The following is a 13,586-nucleotide window of genomic DNA, read 5'->3' as shown; positions in this document are numbered from 1 at the left end:
GTCACAGATTCAGTTTATTTTATTTATTCATCTTCATTATAACTGGACATCGTACAATAAAAACAAAGAAAAAAACAAAAACCCACCTTGGATGAAGTTCCAATAATCGCAATTAAAAACTTGTATCACAAGTGGGGGGGGGGGGGAATCGCATATAGTTTCTAAAACCACAGATCCTTAGGCCTACAAATCCTTAAAAATAGCACAGTGGGGTACCTATTTCCAAGATTAGTATCCTTCAAATGCCCAGGTTTTTTGTTGTTGTTTAGTCGTTTAGTTGTGTCCGACTCTTCATGACCCCATGGACCAGAGCATGCCAGGCACTCCTGTCTTCCACCGCCTCCTGCAGTTTGGTCAAACTCATGCTGGTAGCTTCGAGAACACTATCCAACCATCTCGTCCTCTGTCGTTCCCTTCTCCTTGTGCCCTCCATCTTTCCCAACATCAGGGTCTTTTCCAGGGAGTCTTCTCTTCTCATGAGGTGGCCAAAGTACTGGAGCCTCAGCTTCACGATCTGTCCTTCCAGTGAGCACTCAGGGCTGATTTCCTTAAGAATGGAGAAGTTTGATCTTCTTGCAGTCCATGAGACTCTCAAGAGTCTCCTCCAGCACCATAATTCAAAAGCATCAATTCTTCGGTGATCAGCCTTCTTTATGGTCCAGCTCTCACTTCCATACACCACTACTGGGAAAACCATAGGTTTTTACCAGGTGCCAAAATAAGGGAGAAGGGAGAGAAGAGACAGTTCCAGGCACACCTTATGCCTACAACCCATTTGTGGAAAGCCAAATATCAAGGCCATGGAAGACATACATTTACCCATCACTCTCTCCGAATATTTTGCGCCATAACTATATTATGCACTGAACTGTCATCAGTACTGCCGCCCAGGTTTATGCGTACTGAAGTGTGTCCGGCGTGACTTAATTTTCTGCAGCTGTACTGGCTGAATTTATGAATATATTATCAACAGTATTTCCTTCCATTTCTAACATTGCAATATTTTAGTAATAGGTTGCAGTTAGTAGGTTGCAGTTAGATATTAATCCAATCGTTAACGTCCAGTTTTATTTTACAAGTCTGCAGAGAGGCGGGGTGGTAGCAGCGTATGTGTTTTGTGGCCTTAGGAAAGCCAATACCTTTCTGTCTTAAACCCCCTTTAAAATTGTGACATAGGGATAATTATGTCACTTAACTCACCCAGCAGTTGTAAGGGTTATTGTTATACTGTATGTAAAGTGTAGTGGCACCTGCCCTTTGGAATGCCTTCCCATTAAATATTAGACAGGCACAGTCTCTACTGTCTTCCTGGCGCCTCATAAAGACCTTCCTTTTTCAATAAGTCTTTTAAGCAGAGATCTCTATCCCAAGTCTGCATGTCTACTGGAATTGTTTTCCCCTTTTTACATACACATATTTACATATATGGAATTGATTTTAGACATTTTAAATTTTATTACTTTAGAACTGATATGCTTGCCATCCTGGGCTCCTTTAACAGGAAGGGCAGGATATAAATTTTTAAAAAGTGCTCTGAGGACTTAAGACTGATGCCGGCGATGATGCTTTCAGTGGGGACCAGGAAGTAGGCCTTCTTCACACTGGTGTCCTGGCTTTGCAATGCCCACCTCTTTGCAATGCCTGGGACTGCGTAGGGTTGCCATATTTTGAAGAGCAAAAAAGAGGACACATTTGGCAACTTCTACTTTTAACTATGGATTGTTATGACGACTCTACCCATGAAAAAGAGGTCATGTCCTGGAAAAAGAGGACATATGGCAACCCCACGCAGAAATGCACTCTGAAGTCTTAGGTGCCAGGTAAAATAACATTTTATTTCCTTAGGCTTTTAAACTCAGAAACTGTGTTATTTGTATCTTCCTGCTGCTTCTAGGATTACATTCATGATTCCTTTTTAATTCTTTTTCAAGCAGCTCATATATTTGTGTTTTTAATGCTGGGTATTTTATTGCGTGAACCTTGATGGGGAGGAATCACTGATAAGGTAGTGAATAAATTAAGGGTAGGGAAGAGTTGGACTACACCTCCCATCATTGCTGAATATGCTGGCTAGGGCTGAAGGAAACTGGAATCCAACAATATCGGGGGGGGGGGCACAGGTTCCCCACCCTTCATATGAATATAGATCCAACAAATAAATACTCCTCTATCTCTTCATAAGCTTATCTTCCTTCTAATGCTTTGAAATCCTTGGGAAAGTTTGGAAGATAAATATTATTTGCTTTGCAAAGCCAACATGCCTAATCGTTCCTGTCACGAAGGTTGCTCAACTTTTCACATACACAATTCGCTGTTTTCTGTTCCCCCATGTTATTGTCAAACTTTAACCTTTCTGGTTGAAACTTTCCATGCTTGGCTTCTGCCAGTACTTGTTTTTAACCCAACAGCAAAGGAAGTAAAATTCCACAAGCATGTTTTGTGGATTTCCTAGTAACAGCATGCCCTTACGGAGGCTGTGGCAGGGTTTGTGGGGAGAAGCAAGATGGGGGCCTTTAGGATCTGCCGACTTGAGGCTCTAAACAAAATATCTCCTACGCCCACAGAAGAGTCTACCTGCTTGGCAACACGGCTTCAGTTGATTTCTATCATAGAAAGCTACATTTGTGCAAGAGCGATGACTGGCTGGTTCACAGAGTAGTGAGGAAATGTTTCTATGTTTTAAACCAAGAAAGCTGCTTTACTGCCTCACCCCTACCCTGTCAAGGAAAAAAGGGAAAGAAAATGAGTTTCAAGAAGGATAGTTATAGACCATATTGCCAGGGTATGTGTTGGTTGCATAGGCTGGATGCTCAAGAAACAGCGTACCCCCCTCAAATTTTCTTTGTTCGTGTCAAAATCATTGCACACATGAGCCTGTTCTGAAAAAAACACATCAATTAGTGTGTCAGACAGGCTTCTGGCTTCTTAAGTCAGCTGGCAAGGCTGAAAAAAGAAAGATTGGGCAGCATAAATAGAACTCATAAGTGCCTTTGGTTTGCAGAATTTTGTGTTTGTTTGTTTGCACCCCGAACTCTAAACTCCATGTAGCATTTAATCATGCTTCGACTGGGATTTGTTCAGTCTGTTTATTCTGAAGGTGCAACAGTCTGGTGTTGCGCTGCACGTTGCCACGACACAAAATAGTGAAAAGAAGCAGCGCATGAAGCACTGAAAATCAGGGCAGAATGCTGCCCCTCTCTCCCCCCAGTTGTTCTATACGGTACAAAAGCAAGAATTGCTAAGTGAGAAAAGGGCTTCATGATGCTGTTTAACTGCCTTGTGCAATTTCAAGAGCTGGCCTAAGGAACAGCCTGCCCCCCTGAACCACAGAATGTCCTGTATTGAACCCAAGCCATGGAACGTACTGAGCCAAGCATTTAACACTTTCACACCATGTGTCAAAGAAACCGCCACCCCATGTCACTTGAGTTCTTTTGACCAAGATAGGTAGGAAAGGGTAAAAGCTGATTGCATCAATTCACAAGTACGAGCGCTGAGAACAAAAACACCAATTTTTAAGCATATGTGTGTGAGAGATAGACATATGCACTTCATCAGTTTTGTAGAACTTAGTTTAGCTACAGCAGGAGCGATGCTAAGAAGAAAGTTTAGTATTTCTATTGCTGGAGATGCTCTGAGTGTAGCGTTGACAGCAAGAGGATAAAAGAGAGGGGAGGAATTACAGAAATGGACAAATATTGATTTTGGGGAAGAAATTTGGGGTTGGCTTCTAAACCAAGTAGTAGCCAGGCAAAATGAGAGGAGTTAAGACTCCTCAAACCACAACCCTCAGCTATACTTCTGCTTTAGGACACATTGTGGTGTTTCACGTTGCCAAAAATGTGTACGTATAAATGCAGATCATAAGAGGTGAGTTTCTTGGTTCATATGAACAGGAAAATACTCATACCATGTGAGAGATCAGTTCATATTTAATCTTCATGCTTTTTTTTTAATAGAGAAGTTTCATTTAGAAAAAGTTTTAGATAGGTGGGACTATCAACAAATTGTGACAGTGTGGGGTGCTGCTATGCAGTGCTCAAGCCAGCCAGACATGCCTTCCTTTAGGATAACTCCTTTTCACATCCCCATATCCCCCCATTTCTCATGCCCAATAGATGCAGTATTTAGTGGCTTCTGAGGATGCTCAGTCCTCGTAGGGGTGTTTTTTTGCAGGATATTTTTGTCCTACAGATTTGGGGGGGGGGGTAGGGGGAGTGTACTTCTGTAAAGTTCAGAGTATCTCTGAGTCTGCTGATGCCACCCTCTTACATGTGTGGATACTGCCATCACTTCAACAAGGTGATGTGGTGATAGGCACCAATTTCTAAGGCTTTAAAAGGGAAATTAACAGAGATAAGGCTATCCATGGCTTAAGGTCATGATGGCTATATTCTACCTCCAGGATCAGCGGCAGTCTATCTTTGATTCTGAATACCAGTTGCTGGGAAAGGATTGTGGGTTATTTCAGCCATGTTTTGCTTGTGAGCTTCCCACTGGCACCATCAAGGGTGAGGCCCTATGGGCCTTTGACCTAACCCAGCAGGGCTCTTCCTACAGGGATAGACTTAGGCAATATGGCACCCTGTGCATGGGCAAAATTTGCCCCCTAGCCTAGTGATACCTCCCTTCTCCTCCCCTCAACAATGCCCCCTTTGGCTTGGCGCCTCTGCTTCTTACGTCTAATGTTCTTGTCACTCGGATAAGTACTATTGCTACACAGGACAGTGTTTTAGACAGAGGGCTCTTTTCAGGAACAGGCAATAATATCACCTGAATTTAAAAGGCAAAGGCTGTTTCCCTCATGCAACATTAGCACTTTTAAAAAGTTCCTTAAACCTGCAAATGTAAAAAAATGAAAACAGAAAAATGGGAGGGGGAATACAAAAAGGAGGAGAAACCATTTTTAGGGCCGCTTCAGGCGGCAGCATAGGTGAGTACCAATCTCACTCAAGTTGGCAGAAGAAGAAGAAGAAGAAGAAGAAGAAGAAGAAGAAGAAGAAGAGTTTGGATTTGATATCCCGCTTTATCACTACCCGAAGGAGTCTCAAAGCGACTAACATTCCCCTTTCCCTTCCTCCCCCACAACAAACACTCTGTGAGGTGAGTGGGGCTGAGAGACTTCAGAGAAGTGTGACTGGCCCAAGGTCACCCAGCAGCTGCATGTGGAGGAGCGGGGACGCGAACCCGGTTCCCCAGATTACGAATCTACCGCTCTAAACCACTATACCACACTTGCTCTCCAGAATAAAAGTAGTGGTTACTTGTGGGGACTTTCTGCATGGGGAATTGAATGCTGCTGAAAAGAAGAAAATGGCACATCAGATATACTTTGGTGTGTGCTTGAATCACTGTTTTGGTTTCTCCACTCTCTGTTGCCAGTATTTATGGCAAAAGGGAGGGAAGACCCCCATTTGCTACAAACTAGAATATCCTGTTGACAGGCAAAATATACAGAATTGGGGGATGGGGCAATAGCTCAATGGCAGAGTATCTACTTTGCATGCAAGAGATTCCAGCTCCAATCCTCAACATCTCCAGGTAGGCCTGGTGTAGACCCCTGCCAGAAACCCTGGAGAGCCACTGCCAGTCAGTGTAAGCAATACAGAGCTAGATGAACCTAGAGTCTGAATGAGTATAAATCAGCTTCCTCTATTCCTAATTTAAAACAGGGAGCTAAGAATAGAACTGTTACCGTAACAAAAGAACAACAACCACAACAAGAACAAAACCCAAACTGTTTACAGAGAGGGAGCTGTGTTAGCTCGTGGCAGCAACACCGAGAAAGAGTCCTGTGGCACCTTGAAGACTAACACATTTATTATGGCATAAGGTTTCATGAACTAGAGTGCCTGCTGCATCTGATGCAGTGGACTCCAGTTCACCAAAGCTTATGCCATAATAAATATTGAAGTGCCGCAAGACTCTGCTGTTGTCACTGCTGCTTGTTTTAACAGTTTGCAATTGCCATGTATGAGTCTCTGCTCTCTCTCCCTTGCTAGCAGTTGGTACTGCCCCTTAACAGCCATACAGCATGAGACCCAACAGTGCGCGTTCCCTTCTCTCCTTTAAATAATTAACTCAGTAAACACAGACATCCACCCCTGCAAAGCACAATGTCCAAGGAACCATTTGTGCAGCTAAAGTATGTCTGACTCATGCCGGCAGGGATTGCTCTGCCCAAACCAGGGGCCTTATCTTTCGTTAGGTATAAAAACAGAAGTAAAACTAGAGGATTTTCCCTGTGCCAATGATGACCCACAGGAAGGGAGATTAATTTCTGCCAAGGCAAAGCAAAACTCTCTCTTTCGGCTCCCCCACCCTCATTTACTGAAGAGGCCTTTGAATTTATTGTTCACACATACAAACACATTCACACACCCTTAAAATCCTAAGGATTTATTAAATTTGCTATCAAACGTGGGCGGGGGGGGGAAACAGAGTCAGTTGTCTAGGTGCGTAACCAATGATATTGTCAGTTCTGATTAATCAGGAGTCCGTGCCAGGCTTATGGCCAATTAGAATTTACCATAATAAGGAGGTGACAGCTGGTGTTGCTAAGCAACAGCTGTCTATAGAGCTAAAGGAGCCAGACACATTTAGATGCTACTGTGGATTTCGACAGCAGCATGTCAAAACAACACAAGGCTTCTGACCAGTGGAAAATTTTTACAACCAAAGAACAGGCACTGGAATGAGGAACGTGTTTACTTTTTGAGCCTAAAATTATAAAAGGAGAGAATTCCACCTTCCTTTCAGGGATGAATTTTGAGGCATTTCTCTGGATTTTAATCAAGAGTCGCTGGAAGTTTGTCGCAGTCTAAATTGAGTCTCGCACTGCTTAAAAAAGGTATGGAGAAATCAGCCGCACTGGAATACTAAGATAACTCCTGTCCAGACTGAATAATTTGCCTTGCAGCTCTGTTATATACTAGCAAGTTATTGCTATTAAAATAAAAAATTAACTATCAAACACAAACATGCACTCTGTTTCAGTATTGCATGCATTATACGTGAAAGGGAGCTCATAACTCTGCAATGATCAGTAAGGGAGACAGCAAAGACTTTTTTTCCTGTGGCAGGCAATGGTTAAGGTCAGGTTACTCATGAAAGCAAAAATAAATTACCAGCACTGCCCAGGACTCCACTTTTGCCAGAAAGGTGTATTTCCTATTAGCATTCCTGTGTTAGTATGAATAAAATATATACTGAACCAATGGAACTGTACCAGGGTACATGCAAGCTATAACCATGGCTACTGTGTTAGTTTGAAGCTGCAACTTGCAATCCAGAGCTCTCTGCATGCACCAGATGGAGCCCCACAATCATATGGGGAAACAGCCACTCTGCCACAGCTGAAAAAGAGAAAGCTCAGCTGGCATGCATGAAGCTGCTACACTGTCTGGACTGGTCATGTGCTAGACGGTGGGTGGGCAGACTTCATGCTTCTCAGATCTATTTTGGTTTTGCTTTCTTACAAGAACAAGATCTGCCAACCAGAGCCTTGTGCAAAAGACATGCAGTTCAAATTAAAGAACAGGGTTTCTTTAAATGAACACGTTTTCAGTCCCAGGATTTAACTGAGCTCACAGTCCTTTCAAATGAAAATCGACTCCTGGTTCACTTCCTTCATTTCAGCAACTTAATTTGGGTGCGAAAGGTCCTATTGCTGCTGCTATTGTTAAGCAACTGGAATCCCAGAACTGTTGCCCATCTACCAAAAATCACCCAGAGATCTACCAGTAGACCCTGACAGATCTACTTTCATGAGACAGAAGTACACATTGGCACACATGATGAGATATAAGACAATGAGAAAGTGCACGTCTTACCGGTATTTTTAAAAGTAGCATGAGGAGAACAATAATATACCAAGTATATACAAGGGCTGTCTAGCCGCCATCCTTACAACAACCCTGTAGTAATATTAGTGTTACTGACACTTACTGTAGTAATATCAGTGCCTATTATTATTATTATTATTATTATTATTATTATTTTATTTATTTATCCCCCACCCATCTGGCTGAGTTGCCCCAGCCATTCTGGGTGGCTTCCAATACATAATAAAACATCAAACATTAATAGTAACAATCTGATCCAATTTTTTTTAAAAATCACAATAACTTTAAAATAAACAACTTATATAATATACTATATAATCGTATATCATAGTATGTTATAATAGTAATATTAGTGTAATGAGTTTGTAGGTACAAGTCACCCTAAATTTCTAGGTCTATCATGTGTTAGAGTTTAATCAATGCTTGAAGTGTGAAAACTGGGTCGACAGACTAATATATTATTAAGCCAGACCCTGTGCATTAGGCTGTGTACTAGACACTTCTAAATCCTCTGGAAACAACATGTGTGAAGAGCTAACCAAGCTAGGCAAAATTTCCTATGTCCAGGATATAGCCTGGGGTGATGAGCCATTAGGAAAGCCAATGGATCAAATGAAATCTGTATGATACAACAAATGGATAGGACCCCTCCCTCCTCCTCCACTGTCTCTGCTGTGTCTCATTTCCAAGAGGAAACACAGCTGGAACCCCTGGAATCTTGCACCGTTGAGAGATTGGGATGGCGTACAACAACAGGTAAGCACCCCTGCCCCACCCACTACTGGAAAGAATCCCCTCTGCCTGAGGCCCTAAAGCAGCTGTCAATCAGAGCAGACCAATCTGGAGGAGATGGACCTTTATTCATTTTGCCAAATAATTGTCCCTTGACCTCCCACACATGCTATTGACGTGGTATGCTAAATTACATTAAATGAAGTACCTCCCAAACCAGTCACCGCTGCCTTCTCTCACACAACTGCATTCTTGAACGGTCATATAAAAACAAACGACAGACCCCCAAAAATGCAGGCAATGAGAGAAATCTCACCATCAAGTTCTAACCAAAACAATCCAGGAATGCTAACTAAATATTGCTATCCCAACCGTGCAGCGTAATTTTATTTTACATAACTTGCTCTCTGGTTGCAAACTGCCCTAGCTTTCCAGCTCTCGTACCTACGGGAGATTTCCAGGTTTCCAGTGTCACAAAATTTGCTCCTTTGCAATCTGTAGGAGCCAAAGTTTACTGGGTTCTCAGAGAGCATAGACCAGGCATCCCCAAACTCAGCCCTCCAGATGTTTTGGGACTACAACTCCCATCATCCCTAGCTAACAAGACTAGTGGTCAGGGATGATGGGAACTGTAGTCCCAAAACATCCAGAGGGCTGAGTTAGGGGATGCCTGGCGTTGACAAATGGGACAAAGAATTCACAAAAGAAAACTCACACTTGGTTCTCTGATAAACAGCCTGATAAACAAAACGAAACAAAAACCCTTCTGCCCCCCAAAAAGCAATGACTTTACATAGGCAAAGCAGCGAGGCATTAAACAGTTTGTCAGCGGATGACTGACAGCCATTAATTACGCAGTCATCTAAACATCACACACTTGGGAAACATCCAGCAAGAAGAAAAAGAAAAGCTTCTTGTACATGGAATCACAGCACCTGCTTCCTGCATCTTACCTCTTTCATCTTTGCAGCACCGAAGACTGAGGTCAACAGGCTTCGGACATCTTGCCACCTCTTGTCACGCAGCATGAGAAGGCTGTCTGCAACAGGCTTAGAAGCCAAGACTGGAGTCTAATTGAAGGAAGAGACAGACAAGTACATTTAAAAACAAAAATCCATCCCTTTTTAATAGAAATTGAACTATTTATCACCGGAAAAGACAAAAGCAGTTAAATAGTGAAAAACTAAGATAACATTCAGATTCCAGCACTCTTAGAGAGTATATACATGGCATTTTCTGCAAAACTCAGTATGGTGCATGTTGCTGGAAAAGGCACCACAGAAAGACAGGCGTTTCTTTCCCAGGGACACTCCAGTACACCTGAAAGCCAGCCAAGAAGCTTCCATCCCTTGTTGGAAGGGACCACGGGGGCCATCTGGTCCAACCCTCTGCAATGCAGGAATCTTTTGCCCAATGTGGAGCTTGAACCCACAACCTTGAGATTAACCTTGAGATTTACCAGCTGAGCTACATGCAGCTGGTCAAGAGATTAGCTCAGATTAGACTCATTGTATCGGCAGGGATCTGGCACACGTTGGGTGAACATCCAAGGACACTCCAAGTGCCTGTGGAACAAAAGTGCGCTCTACAACCAGCTGGTGTAAGTCTTCAGAGAGCCCCTGGAACAGTGGCACTGATGTCCTCCGAAATCACACTCGTCAACTCCTAATGTGGCCACACAATATTTCTTCTCCCATTCAAAAGTTGCACTGCTGCTCACCTGCTGACAAAGCAGCAGCCCAGGGGGGAAGGGCAGTGTGTGGCAGCACAACTGGACCAGCTAGGAGAGCATGTGTGGCTGGAGAAGGGTGCAGCTTGGAGAAGGGCCCAGATAGAGAGGGACCCAAAGGGCCACATCTGACCCACAGCCCGAAAATACCCACCCCTGATCTAAGAGGTCCACCCAGAATCCTTTGCAATGCTACAGAGAGAATGCTCGGGTACCGATCTCAAGTCATGCCCACATGTGATCCAGTAGCTGCACCTGAGCATCCTTTGCAATATAGGCATACTTACATGGGAGGCAGGGACGTGGGTGGCGCTGTAAGGGACTCGGGTGGTGCTGTGGGTTAAACCACAGAGCTTAGGACTTGCCGATCAGAAGGTTGGCAGTTCAAATACCCACGACAGGGTGAGCTCCCGTTGCTCGGTCCCTGCTCCTGCCAACCTAGCAGTTTGAAAGCACGTCAAAGTGCAAGTAGATAAATAGGAACCGTTCCTGCGGGAAGGTAAACGGTGTTTCCGTGCCCTGCTCTGGTTTGCCAGAAGCAGCTTAGTCATGCTGGCCACATTACCTGGAAGCTGTACGCCGGCTCCCTCGACCAATAAAGTGAGATGAGCGCCGGAACCCTAGAGTCGGCCGCGACTGGACCTAATGGTCGGGGTCCCTTTACCTTTTTACATGGGAGGCACATTCCGCCCCCTGTGTGTGTAAGTGAAATTGTGTGAAGTTGGGAGCACCCTCTAAAAAGCTTCTAAATGCCTATTTCCCCCCCTGGTCTCCCGATCTTTCTCCCGCTCTCTCTTCAATCTAAACCAAAACTGGCTGCAAGCTAGAGGATGCGTGAGAAAGTGAGTTCTACCCTGCACATCAGCTGTTAATAGGGGAGACTGAGCAGCCTAAACAAAGCCCCACTGTGCCTCAAGTCTCTTCGGGGTTTCCTCTGCCCTCACCGACATTCTCTTCGGGCTCTGGAGAGGGTCTCCTCGTGAGCCACGAGGTCCCTCCAGCTCTCTCCCCCCATTTCCTGGTATGATTCTATTTGTTTATCAATTTCCCAGCACCATGTCCAGTCATGTGCAAGTAGAACACACATAAGTGTGTGTGGGGGGGGGGAGATGCCTGGACTGCAATGGATCCTGGGATGCGCCTTTTATAAGTGGTTTCAGTGCCACCCCTCAAATAACTTGACACCTTAGCTGGGCTAGCCCTGAACCAACCTTCTTTGAAGGACAGAGCCCACAGACCTGATACCACACTGAATACTGCACTTGTCAAGATTTCCTTATCTCACCACAAACACTTTTGCTGTTCATTGCATAATGTGTGTTATTGCTTCACACAGGCCAGGACAGAACTGAGCTCAGTGCAGGGATAAGTGCCTCAGTGCAGGATGAATTGAAGTGCCTTCTCTTCCACAGAGGAGAGAGAGAAATATAAAATGCTTTAAGTGAGCATTTCTGAACACATGAAAGTGACTACAAATTATCAGAATCGGTGCTCTGCCACTTCTTTTTCTCCCCACTTCTTTCAAGTCACCTGCAGTCAGGTGATTATTCTGATTTATCGGCTGAATATTCTATAACTGCTCATTCCCATCAAATCCCTCATCAAAGCCCATCTTTTCTGTGAAGGCTTTAGGAAAAAGTCCTACGTCTCCATATCCTACTGTAAGTAACTCAAAGGATGTTTAATGAAAATAAACACATATTTTTCGCCAGTTTATCTCTGTCTCCATCTCGTTCCTCTTCCACTGTTTTTTTTTTTTTATAAATGATATTTATTCCAAATTTAAAATTACAAAAAAGAAAAAGAAAAACCATATAAAATACAAAGAAAACTTTAGCCACAACAGAGCAAAAGATAAACAAATAAAAAGAACAATAAGATAGAATAAAAAAAGAAAACTTAACAAAAAATATAAAAATACAATTAAATTAAAATAAAACAAAAGCAGATTAAACCTTTACAAAACCTTTTCCCTTTACTTATTTCCATGACCTCCTCTCACCTCCCAATTTTGTATTCTAGTTCAGATCGTGTTTCCAGCAAATCCTTCTAACCTTATTTTCATTTACGTATTTTAAAATTAAAATAATGTAATTAAACCTCCTCTATTTCATCAATTTCATCAACTCATTTTTGCTTATTCCATTATATCAAATCCGTTCCTCTTCCACTGTTGCCTCCCCTCTGTCAAATGTTAGATTGTGAGTTCCTTGAAAGAAAGACTAAAGGTGCTATAGCAGTAACAACAACAAATTAATAAGTGAAACATGTAACAAAATGCTCCTTCCTAACAGGAGCGATCCTATTCAGGGTTCCAGCCAGCCACACCCTTTTCTAGGGTACCCTCTATTGCATTCCCCTAATTTTCCATTCTTCTTTTCCAACCAGCATTCAATGTCCCATCATTACCAAGAGAGTGCTAATAAGTTACTTTCATGTCCCATCAAGATGAGCCCTTATGTCTATAATATAGCAATGCCACAAGAGGCAAGAGTCCAGCAGTAAATGGCATACATAAGGTTTATAAGAGATGGTTGAAAAGAAGAATTAGGAGCATTTGCTACTACAATGAACCAGAGGGCTGGACAGAATGCAAAAGTTCATTTTCTGTATTTGATCCCCACACTTGTTTTGCAAAACCAAAGACGCAAACCACGTTTTACAAAATACAATAGCATACTTCATCAATTAATAATTAGTGTAGAGTGGTGGGTATTGTTGGACATGAGCCAGAGAAACCTAAAACCCCTGCTCTGGGGGGAAAAGAAGCCATCTCAGGGCACATGAGACCACCATGTTCTTGAAGCCAAGCAGGTCAGATCAGTTCTTCACATTTCTACAGCAATTTGAGGCTTGTTTTAAATCCTCATGAAAGCTCTTCAGCATTTCAGAATTTATCCTAATAAGCACTGTTTTCTATGCAGTTTTGACTAATGCACATATTTTTGCAAGCAATTTCTTCTTTTGTATGCTATCTTCAGTACAATGTACTTATTTTATGCATATTTTAACCTAATAATAATACTATTTTTCTAAACATTGGTTGGTTGGAGAACTGCATTGCAAAATTTGGCCAGTCTCAAAGGATGGCTGTCATTGTTTTGAAAACTGCGAATTTGATAGATACAATTTGTGATCTGAATCAGATTTCTCACCATCCCTGGAGGCTGACACCACTACTTATCAACTGTAAGGCAGGGTAAGGCCAGACCCAAAGGGCAGACACCGTGGTCTGCCTGCTCAGTGATCCCTGAAGCTCACATAAACCCGTTATGTCATCG

General features: G+C 43.0%; 1 protein-coding gene across 3 annotated transcripts in view; it reads right to left on the bottom strand.

The window, feature by feature from the left end:
- The window catches only part of TBXAS1 (thromboxane A synthase 1), a 210,305-nt gene that overhangs the window by 87,917 nt on the left and 108,802 nt on the right, over nt 1–13,586 (bottom strand). For all 3 annotated transcript variants that reach the window (XM_081024038.1, XM_081024039.1, XM_081024040.1), the window contains exon 6: nt 9,530–9,646. In XM_081024038.1, the coding sequence (XP_080880164.1) occupies nt 9,530–9,646 (117 nt within the window). The remainder of the gene's footprint in view (nt 1–9,529; nt 9,647–13,586) is intronic.

This window comes from Podarcis pityusensis (genome assembly GCF_964106645.2).
Source record: "Podarcis pityusensis genome assembly, chromosome: 10".
Lineage (NCBI taxonomy): Eukaryota > Metazoa > Chordata > Lepidosauria > Squamata > Lacertidae > Podarcis > Podarcis pityusensis.
This window is presented reverse-complemented; position numbering and strand designations above follow the sequence as displayed.